The 12193-nt window shown below is 44.9% G+C and overlaps 1 protein-coding gene across 6 annotated transcripts in view; it reads right to left on the bottom strand.

Moving 5' to 3' along the window:
* ARAP1 (ArfGAP with RhoGAP domain, ankyrin repeat and PH domain 1) overlaps positions 1-12193 on the bottom strand; it is a 406767-nt gene that overhangs the window by 192412 nt on the left and 202162 nt on the right. For all 6 annotated transcript variants that reach the window (XM_082244568.1, XM_082244572.1, XM_082244571.1 and 3 more), the window contains exon 5: positions 9205-9299. In XM_082244568.1, coding sequence (XP_082100694.1) covers positions 9205-9299 — 95 coding nt within the window. The remainder of the gene's footprint in view (positions 1-9204; positions 9300-12193) is intronic.

The raw sequence follows: 12193 nt of genomic DNA on the forward strand, positions 1-12193 counted from the left end.
CCAGGTAGTAAGGTGGGCTGTGGAAAGGAGTTTAGCAACTTCATCAGTGGTAAGAGGGTTGAAGAAGGAAATCGAGAAGGTTGTTGTCAGTGAGGTAGCAACTCATACGGTTGTGATCAAGGCGTTCAAGAAGCTTGGAGGCAAATGGGAGCAGGGAAATTGGTCTTAAGTTTTCCAGACAGGTGGGGGTCTAGTGAGGGTTTTTTAGGTATGGAGGTAACCAGTGCATGGTTGAGCGACGAGGAAAGAGTGCCGGAAGAGAGGGAGAGGTTGAAGATGTGGGTTAGAGAGTTTAGGATAGAGCAGAAGGGTGTTTGCAGTAGTTGCGAGGGGACAGGTAGTGAGGTGGGCTGTGGAAAGGATATTGGCAACTTCATCAGTGGTAACAGGGTTGAAGAAGGAAATCGGGAAGGTTGTTGTCAGTGAGGTAGCAACTCATACGGTTGTGGACAAGGCGTTCAAGAAGTTCGGAGGAAAATGGGAGCAGGGAAATTGGTCTTATGTTTTCCAGACAGGTGGGGTCTAGTGAGGGTTTTTAAGTATGTGGTATCCAGTGCATGTTTGAGTGGTGAGGGAAAGTTGCTGGAAGGTAGGGAGAGGTTGAAGATGTGCGTTAGAGAGTTTAGGATAGAGCAGGAGGGTGTTGGCAGTAGTTGCGAGGGGACAGGGTCCAGGGGACAGGTAGTGAGGTGGGCTGTGGAAAGGAGTTTGGCAACTTCATCAGTGGTAACAGGGTTGAAGAAGGAAATCGAGAAGGTTGCTTTCAGTGAGGTAGCAACTCATACGTTTGTGGAAAAGGTGTTCAAGAAGCTTGGACACAAATGGGAGCAGGGAAATTGGTCTTAAGTTTTCCAGACACGTGGGGGTCTAGTGAGGGTTTTTTAAATATGGGGGTAACCAGTGCATGTTTGAGCGGCGAGGGAAAGGTTCTGGAAGAGAGGGAGAGTTTGAAGATGTGGGTTACAGAGTTTAGGATAGAGCAGAAGGGTGTTTGCAGTAGTTGCAAGGGGACAGGGTCCAGGGGACAGGTAGTGAGGTGGGCTGTGGAAAGGAGTTTAGAAACTTCATCAGTGGTAACAGGGTTGAAGAAGGAAATCGAGAAGGTTGTTGTCAGTGAGGTAGCAACTCATACGGTTGTGGTCAAAGCGTTCAAAAAGCTTGGACGCAAATGGGAGCAGGGAAATTGGTCTTCCAGACAGGTGGGGTCTAGTGAGGGTTTTTTTAAGTGTTGGGTGGTAACCAGTGCATGGTTGAGCGGCGAGGGAAAGGTGCCGGAAGAGAGGGAGAGGTTGAAGATGTGGGTTAGAGAGTTTAGGATAGAGCAGGACGGTGTTTGCAGTAGTTGCGAGGGGACAGGTAGTGAGGTCGGCTGTGGAAAGGAGATTGGCAACTTCATCAGTGGTAACAGGGTTGAAGAAGGAAATCGAGAAGGTTGTTGTCAGTGAGGTAGCAACTCATACGTTTGTGGACAAGGGGTTCAAGAAGCTTGGAGGCAAATGGGAGCAGGGAAATTTGTCTTAAGTTTTCCAGACAGGTGGGGTCCAGTGAGGGTTTTTTTAAGTATGGGGGTAACCAGTGCATGTTTGAGTGGCGAGGGAAAGGTGCCGGAAGAGAGGGAGAGGTTAAAGATGTGAGTTAGAGAGTTTAGTATAGAGCAGGAGGGTGTTTGCAGTAGTTGCGAGGGGATAGGGTCCAGGGGACAGGTAGTAAGGTGGGCTGTGGAAAGGAGTTTAGAAACTTCATCAGTGGTAACAGGGTTGAAGAAGGAAAGTGTTGAGTTTGGAGTTGGACATGAGGTGTTGGTTGGTGGAGGAAAATGGATGCTGGATACCTCAGAAAGAATTGTGTTGATTGGCTGTGTAGATGGCGCTGTTGATCATTGGAAATAATCATAATAGATAAAATAATTTGTGAGGACTAGGTCATTGTTTGTGACCTTCGTCCAGCGAATATCTAATGAGGAGAACCCTTAATGAGGAGAACCCTTAATGAGGAGATCTCTTAATGAGGAGATATCTTAATGAGGAGATACCTTAATGAGGAGATCTCTTAATGAGGAGAACCGTTAACGAGGAGATGCCTTAATGAGGAGACCCCTTTTGACCAAAAATGATTGATTTCATCTAAATTTTTCTGATCGGCCTGGGCTGAAAACCAATCAAAGGAAAGAAGATGGATCGATATGATCATTAATTGCATGGTGCATTGAGCGATCGTTTCGATCTTGACGCTGGACATCTCACCACAAATTTTGTTGATTGGCTGTGTAGATGGAGCTGTTGATCATAGAAAATGATCATAATACATAAAATAATTTGTGAGGACTAGGTGATTGTTTGTGACCTTTGTCCAGCGAAATTTTTAATGAGGAGACCCCTTAATGAGGAGACCCCTAAATGAGGAGACCCCTTAATGAGGAGAACCCTTAATGAGGAGACCTCTTAATGAGGAGACGCCTTAATGAGGAGACCTCTTAATGAGAAGACACCTTAATGAGGAGACCCCTTAATGAGGAGAACCCATAATGAGGAGAACCCTTAACAAGGAGACGCCTTAATGAGGAGACCCTTTAATGAGGAGACCCCTTAATGAGGAGACGCCTAAATGAGGAGACCCCTTAATGAGGAGACGCCTTAATGAGGAGAACCCTTAATGAGGAGACGCCTTAATGAGGAGACCCCTTAATGAGGAGACCTCTTAATGAGGAGACACCTTAATGAGGAGAACCCTTAATGAGGAGACCCCTTAATGAGGAGAACCCTTAATGAGGAGAACCCATAATGAGGAGAACCCATAATGAGGAGAACCCTTAATGAGGAGAACCCATAATGAGGAGAACCCTTAACAAGGAGACGCCTTAATGAGGAGACCTCTTAATGAGGAGATGCCTTAATGAGGAGACCCCTTAATGAGGAGAACCCTTAATGAGGAGAACCCATAATGAGGAGAACCCTTAACAAGGAGATGCCTTAATGAGGAGAACCCTTAATGAGGAGACCTCTTAATGAGGAGACGCCTTAATGAGGAGACCCTTTAATGAGGAGACGCCTAAATGAGGAGAACCCTTAATGAGGAGACCTCTTAATGAGGAACCCCTTTTGACCAAAAATGATTGATTTCATCTAAATTATTCTGATTGGCCTTGGTTGAAAACCAATCAAAGGAAAGAAGATGGATCGATATGATCGTTAATTGTGTGGAGCATTGAGCGATCGTTTCGATCTTATGAATAGTAAAGTGATGGACAATTCGATCTTCTGTAATATTGTCTTGTGTATGCCCGCCATCAGACAGGACTGTCAGCGAGGAAACGTTTACGAACACCCCGGGCACAGCGTGAATCGGAGGATCTTATCCTAGAAATTATTCCTACAAATAAATAAGGATCGCAGACAGAACTCCGCCCTTTTGTTACAAGTGCACCCAAGTGGCTCCAATCACCTTCTACAGAGAAAACCTCCACTGAAGGAGCCAGCCAGGAGCAAAGGACTCTGGGAACGGCCGGCCGGGGACACAAGAGAATCCCCAGCTGGGAAAACCTCTAAAGAACAATGAGGGATTTCCCGACAGAATATGCAAATCTAAAGCCTTAAAGGGACAGAGCAAGCATTTACACTTCTTACCGACTGTCAGCTCTTGGGGCTCACACTGCACCAGGGACACTCATGGAGGAGAAGCGGCTTCCGTTGTGTCCTTAGGGACTGGGTACACATCACACTATTCCGTGACACCGGGGGACTGTCCTCTTCCTGTAACCCCTGAGAGGGGGGAGGGGGGCATCCAATACCAGAGACTTCTACAGTGTGCTGGGAAACTTCCATGGAGGCTCCTGTGACAACTTTATCGGGATTTTAACACCGCAGACCGCAACTAACGAGCCGGACCCTCCGATTCCTCCTGTATTGGATTGTAGCTGTGCTGTCTGCCCTCATGTTGTAAAGTGCTGCGCAAACTGTTAGCGCTTTATAAATCCTGTATAATAATATTTTACATATATACAGTGTCTCACAAAAGTAAGGGGTGTGAATACTTTTTCAAGGCGCCAGCTGCAGTCAATAAATACAGAACATGTACAGTAAAAGTAAGTACACCCCCTGTACTTATTGTAAATATTTATATCTTTTCATGTGACAACACTGAAGAAATGACACTTTGCTACAATGTAAAGCAGTGAGTGTACAGCTTGTATAACAGTGTAAATTTACTGTCCCCTCAAAATAACTCAACACACAGCCATTAATGTCTAAACCGCTGGCAACAAAAGTGAGTACACCCCTAAGTGACAAGATAGATAGATAGATAGATAGATAGATAGATAGATAGATAGATAGATAGATAGATAGATAGATAGATAGATAGATAGATAGATAGATAGATAGATAGATAGATAGATAGATAGATAGATAGATAGATAGATAGATATGGGATAGATAGATAGATAGATAGATAGATAGATAGATAGATAGATAGATAGATAGATAGATAGATAGATAGATAGATAGATAGATAGATAGATAGATAGATAGATAGATAGTCATGCAAAACACACTAGTAAACCTAAACCCACCAAGCACAGGCTCATATGGACTGATCTAGTCAAAGCTCTGAACTGAATCCCATTGAAATGCAGTTAGGGAATTTAATTGGTAGATAGATAGATAGATAGATAGATAGATAGATAGATAGATAGATAGATAGATAGATAGATAGATAGATAGATAGATAGATAGATAGATAGATAGATAGATAGATAGATAGATAGATAGATAGATAGATAGATAGATAGATAGAATTGTGGTATCTCTGTGTCTATAAATACAGGCAGACGGTCAGTAGTGGTCGGTGAGTTTCCTGTACAGGGTGGAGGATGGGATCCTCACTCTGCTCAGAATCTCTCACACGTTGCAGGTCAGAATATTACCCCCCCCCCCTTTCCCCCTCCCCCTACTAAGCTCTTGTTCTTCACGTTGCCATACATCGGACACAATTGATATGAAGATTATTCGTTGTGTCAGAAATCGTCACACGCCTGGCCTGGGCTCACCAATCAAATGTAAAGCTCACCACACACGTTACAATCTCCTTTAGATCTTCCAACAACTATGATGTAATGCCAGGATTTGCAAGATTGGATACAAATTGATTGGACGGATTAGCTCAGTCCTATACTGCAATGTTTTATTAGCACCACAGGAGGGATCCCCCCATCTACACTGACTGGGGGGGAGAATCAATCAACCCATGGTGGAAGAAAAGAAAATTGTATAATCTATGGACTGCTTAAAGCCCCGTACACACGTACCGATTGTCGGCCGTAAATGTTCGGCCAACGTCCGATCGGCCGATTGTCGGCTTGTTAGTATGATGCTTCCGACAACCGACTGCGACTTTTCGGCCGAACAAAATCTGGTGTGCATGCTATAAAATTTTTGTTGGCCGTCACCAGAGCGGCCGATTTTCCGTCAGTCAGTACAGATTTTGGCCGACAAAAGCCAGATGAGCAAGACTGGGCATGCTTAGAGAAGAAAAAACACACAGAAAGTTAACCATCACATGACATCACTTCTGAAGTTGGTTGTTGTTGGCCGACAAAATTTGTGTGCAGTCTAGAGCACATTTCAACCAACACAACAACACTGGACAAAAGACGGCCGATCGTTCAGCCGACAATCGGTGCGTGTGTACGGGCCTTTAGTAAGTCTGAAGTTGGTTGTACAAAGATTGTACAGTCAGATTGTAAGATGTGCAGTGACCCTAACTTTGATTGGATGAGCTGGAAATGGTTATTTATCGACGGTCTATAAATGGGAGTTTGTTAAAAAAAAGCACCTGGACACAAAAGAGGAAACCACCGACATACTGTAAGAGACTATTAGAGACCACTGAGCTATTACAAGACACTCTTAGCTACCACTGAGCTCCTGCAAGAGACTATTTGAGACAAATAAGCTTCTACAAGAGACCATTACAGACAATTGACCTACTACAAGAGACTACTAGAGACCACTGAGCTCCTGCAAGAGACTACTAGAGACCACTGAACTCCTGCAAGAGACTACTAGAGACCACTGAACTCCTGCAAGAGACTACTAGAGACCACTGAACTCCTGCAAGAGACTATTAGAGACCACTGAACTCCTGCAAGAGACTATTAGAGACTACTGAGCTCCTACAAGAGACTATTAGAGGCCATTGAGGTCCTGCAAGAGACTATTAGAGACCACTGAGCTCCTGCAAGAGACTATTAGAGACCACTGAGCTCCTGCAAGAGACTATTAGAAACCACTCAGTTACTAAAAGACACTATTAGAGACCATTAATCTCCTGCAAGAAACTATTAGAGACCACCAAGCTCCTGCAAGAGACTATTAGAGAACACTGAGCTACTAGAATAGACTATTAGAAACCACTGACCTACTGCAAGAGACTATTAGAGACCACTGAGCTCCTGCAAAAGACTATTATAGACCATTGAGCTACTACGAGAGACTTTTAGAGACCACTGAGCTACAACAAGACACTATTAGAGAGCACGGAGCTCCTGCAAGAGACTTTTAGAGACCACGGAGCTACTACAAGAGACTATTAGAAAGCACTGAGCTACTACAAGAGACTAATAGAGACCATTAAGCTCCTGCAAGAGACTATTAGAGACCACAGAGCTCCTGAAAGAGACTATAAGAGTCCACTGAGCTCCTGCCAAAGACTATTAGAGACCACTGAGGTACTGCAAGAGACAATGAGAGGCCACTGAGATACTGCAAGAGACTATTGGAAACCAATGAGCACCTGCAAGATGCTATTAGAGACCACTGAGCACCCGCAAGAGACTATTAGAGACCACTGAGCTACTACAAGAGACTATTAGAAACCACTGAGCTACTACAAGAGACTAATAGAGACCATTAAGCTCCTGCAAGAGACTATTAGAGACCACCAATCTCCTTCAATAGACTATTAGAGACCACTGAGCTACAACAAGACACTATTAGAGAGCACGGAGCTCCTGCAAGAGACTATTAGAAACCACTCAGTTACTACAAGACACTATTAGAGACCACTGAGCTGCTGCAAGAGACTATTAAAGACCAATGAGCTACTACAGGAGACTAATAGAGACCACCAAGCTCCTGCAAGAGACTATTAGAGAACACTGAGCTACTAGAATAGACTATTAGAAATCACTGACCTCCTGCAAGAGACTATTAGAGACCACTGAGCTCCTGCAAGAGACTATTAGAGAACACTGAGCTACTACAAGAGACTAATAGAGACCATTAAGCTCCTGCAAGAGACTATTAGAGACCACAGAGCTCCTGAAAGAGACTATAAGAGTCCACTGAGCTCCTGCCAAAGACTATTAGAGACCACTGAGGTACTGCAAGAGACAATGAGAGGCCACTGAGATACTGCAAGAGACTATTGGAAACCAATGAGCACCTGCAAGATGCTATTAGAGACCACTGAGCACCCGCAAGAGACTATTAGAAACCACTGAGCTACTACAAGAGACTAATAGAGACCATTAAGCTCCTGCAAGAGACTATTAGAGACCACCAATCTCCTTCAATAGACTATTAGAGACCACTGAGCTACAACAAGACACTATTAGAGAGCACGGAGCTCCTGCAAGAGACTATTAGAAACCACTCAGTTACTACAAGACACTATTAGAGACCACTGAGCTGCTGCAAGAGACTATTAAAGACCAATGAGCTACTACAGGAGACTAATAGAGACCACCAAGCTCCTGCAAGAGACTATTAGAGAACACTGAGCTACTAGAATAGACTATTAGAAATCACTGACCTCCTGCAAGAGACTATTAGAGACCACTGAGCTCCTGCAAGAGACTATTAGAGAACACTGAGCTACTACAAGAGACTATTAGAAACCTCCGACATACAGCAAGAGACTATGAGAAACTGCCAACATACTGCAATAGACTTAGAAACCACCATCATACTGCAAGAGACGATTAGAGACCGCTATTACAAGACACTCTTAGCCACCACTGAGCTCCTGCAAGAGACTATTTTAGACAAATAAGCTTCTATAAGAGACCAATGCAGACCATTGAGCTACTACAAGAGACTACTAGAGACCACTGAGCTCCTGCAAGAGACTATTAGAGACCACTGAGCTCCTGCAAGAGACTATTAGAGACCACTGAGCTCCTGAAAGAGACTATAAGAGACTATTGAGCTACTACAAAACACTATAAGAGAGCACGGAGCTCCTGCAAGAGACTATTAGAGACCATTGAGCTACTACAAGACACTATTAGAGACCACTGAGCTACTACAAGACACTATTAGAGACCACTGAGCTACAAGAGACTATTTGAAACCACTCAGTTACTACAAGACACTATTAGAGACCACTGAGCTACTACAAGACACTATTAGAGACCACTGAGCTCCTGCAAGAGACTATTTGAAACCACTCAGTTACTACAAGACACTATTAGAGACCACTGAGTTACTGCAAGAGACTATTAGAGACCACTGAGGTACTGCAAGAGACTATTAGAGACCACTGAGGTACTGCAAGAAACAATGAGAGGCTACTGAGTTCCTGCAAGAGACTGAGACCCCTGATACTATAAGGAGCCATTAAAGACCACTGAGATACTACAAAAAATAATAACAAGATAACCCAAGAGACTATTAGAGACCACTGACTGAGATACTGCAAGAGACCATTAGAGACCACTGAGCTCCTGCAAGAGACCATTAGAGACCACTGAGCTCCTGCAAGAGACCATTAGAGACCACTGAGCTCCTGCAAGAGACCATTAGAGACCCCCAGATATTACATGAGACTATTAGAGACCACCAAGATACTACATAAGAATTTCAGAGACAAGAGACTATTAGAGACCAGCAGGATACTGCATGGGTTTTTCACAGTCCGGTTGTGCGGTGAATTCTTTATATTTTTGATGCCGATTGTGTGAAATAACGGAAAAAGACCAAATAAACCTCCCGGTAGTATTGGAGGCAATCCATTGGCCGTCTTCCATCACACTAAAAATGTTTCTATGTTCAGAACTAAGGAAGGTCTTCTGATGAGTCACCAAACATCTTCAGCATCACAAAACAGAAGTCCAATGGTGACCAACTACTGCTGGTTATCCCACGCCGGGGACACCGGACCTTCACCGATACACCAAGTAAAAGTAAAAAAACTGGCCAGACTTACAAGGACTGGGCGTCATCGTAGTCCTCGGCACTGTTGTCTATCACGTCGTCCTCCGTCTTCAGCCGCCGGAATCCAGTGAGGGCAATCGTGTCTATCTGTACATCAAAAGAAAAAAAATGGAGTTTAGGTTCAATCAGGTGGGTGGAGAGCAGAGGACACGCCCCGCGGGCTTTGTATTGCATAAAGTACATCTTTGGCATAAAAGTGTAGAAAAATGAGTGGTGACCATTAAAGCAGAACTCCAGACTAAAATAAAATTAAAAAAACGCCCTCAGCCTGATGGCCAGCACCATTCAATCCACTTCTTCTCAGCCCAGGTACCCGCTGCCATTGGCAGCCTGGCCCATCCACCTCTCTGGCCTCACTGAAACCCCAAATGTGGCTGAGGATATGAGCGCACCCACCTACAGCATTCCTAAAGGTTCAGGGCTTGGGATTGATCTGAGGTTTGAAACGTATTCTAAAGGACAAACATCACTTTCTCACACGCATATGGTAACACACTGCAATGAATCGATGCAGCCTGAATTACCTCAGTGTTGAGGAACCTTGTGCTGCACTAAGGGGGTCCAGATCCTGGATCAAGCGGGATTGTGGACCGATGTAAGAAGGATGACCTGATCTTGGGCTTGGAAGGGAAGAAAAAGCCTGAATATGGATCAGAGGGAAGGTGAGGGAGAGCTGAACGGAACTTGTACCACTTAGGGAGGAGAGGAGAACCTCATCTTGAACCAAGGAGAGTAAGGGACCTGATCCTGGACCAAGGGGGGTGAGGGAGCAGAACTTGATCATGGACCAAGGAGAGTGATGGAGGAGAACCTGACCTTGGACCAAGCAGGGTGATGGAGGAGAACCTAATCTTGGACCAAGGAGGGTGATGGAGGAGAACCTAATCTTGGACCAAGGAGGGTGATGGAGGAGAACCTGATCTTGGACCAAGGAGGGTAATGGAGGAGAACCTGATCTTGGACCAAGGAGGGTGATGGAGGAGAACCTAATCTTGGACCAAGAGGGATGAGCAAGCAGAACCTGATCTTGGATCAAGGGTAGTAAGGGAGCAGAACCTGATCTTGGACCAAGAGGAGTAAGGGAACAGAACCTGATCTTGGACCAAGGAGGGTGATGGAGGAGAACCTAATCTTGGACCAAGAGGGGTGAGCAAGCAGAACCTGATCTTGGATCAAGTCAGATCAGAGAGCAGAATCTGATCTTAGACCAACAGAGATGAGGGATCAGAACCTAATATTACCAAAGGGTAGTGAAGAAGCAGACCCTGATCTTGGATCAAGGGTAGTAAGGGAGCAGAACCTGATCTTGATCCAAGAGGAGTAAGGGAACAGAACCTGATCTTGGACCAAGGAGAGTGACAAAGGAAAACCTAATCTTGGACCAAGAGGGTTGTGATGTAACTGCTTGGCACCCCGCTTAGGTGCTTCCTTCCGCCAAATAGTGCCCTTGCCCTCCAAACTGTTCCGAGCAGACCAAGCTAATACCATCCTTTTACCCAACGCATTGTACACAGACAATATGTTAAGATAGAACCAAAAGAATGACTGTTTGTTGAAACGCAGACACATACTTTATATCCGACAGGAGGACATTCCCCTCCTGATCATATTACCCTAACAATACAAACTGTGCACAGGAATATAATTAACATAGCTAAACAACAGCCAACATATACTTTAAACCAGGGATCCTCAAACTACGACCCTCCAGCTGTTGTGGAACCACACATCCCATGGGGCATTGTAAAACTCTGACATTCACAGACATGACTAGGCATGATGGGAATTGTAGTTCCTGAACAACTGGAAGGTCATAGTTTGAAGACCCCTGCTATAAACATTAAGCTAATTAAACAACTAGCCACCTAGATGACTCAGTGCCCACTCACATAATGTTGTGATTAATCAGAGATCCCACTCCAGGTCAGACTGCCCGGCACCAAGCTCACAAAGTACATTACACATTATCATAAGTATAAACACATAACATCTCACAATAGTTCCATAACAAGTTAAAGTGTTCACAAGATTAATCTCATCTCCAAGAGATGATCAGACAGACAGAAACAATAAAAAAAACGGGAATGCACACAGAGGAGGCACATAATGGGGAAATGATACAATGGGACAAAGACGCATAACACCTTGGGCTCCATTCACACTTGTGCAACTTGTCATGCAACTTTGGACATCGAACTTGCACGACAAGTTATTCTTCATGTTTTTCAATGATACCTATTCATATATGTTCGACTTAAAGTTGGAGCAACTTAAAAGTAGTTCATGCACTACCCTTCCCTGAGCTGCGGGAGAAATTTAGACTTCCGTCTCGGATGCTATTTAGGTACCTGCAGCTGCGACATGCGGTGCAGTCGCAGTTTTCGGCTCCAATAGTCATTGCCCCCCATAGAGTGGAGAGGTTCCTGACCACGCGTAATGCGGATAAGATTCTGTCTTCCGTCTATCTACGCCTTACGTGTGGTCACCCGGATGGGGATCCATTCCTGTTCGGGCGCTGGCGGCAGGACGTTCCTGCTCTTCTTGAGGAAGACTGGGGTCCAGGGATTCAGCAATACCTGCCCACAATGATTTTGGCCAGAGATAGGTTCATCTAAACTAAATCTTTCTGCACAGAGCGTATTATACCCCCCCAGCACTTGGCCAGGATCTATCCTTCGTGTTCGGAGCTGTGTCATAAGTGTCAGCAGGCGGTTGGGACCTTCTTTCGTGTTGTGTGGGACTGTCCGAGGATCCAGGAGTACTGGAGGGAGGTGGTGGCTGAGATGAGTGCAGTGACGGCCATACAGATACCCCTTGATCCTAGGATACTTCTTTTGGGCATGGGTGGTTTGGCGACGCAGGCCAAGTATCTGAAATTGTTACTGTTTTATTTGTCTTTTTATGCCAGGAAGGCTCTATTGCAAAACTGGAGGGGGTCGGCTTCTCCGACGGTCGCCCAATGGCGGGCGTTGGTGGACTCG

The sequence above is a fragment of the Pelophylax lessonae genome (assembly GCF_965119305.1).
Source record: "Pelophylax lessonae genome assembly, chromosome: 2".
In the NCBI taxonomy this organism is placed as follows: domain Eukaryota; kingdom Metazoa; phylum Chordata; class Amphibia; order Anura; family Ranidae; genus Pelophylax; species Pelophylax lessonae.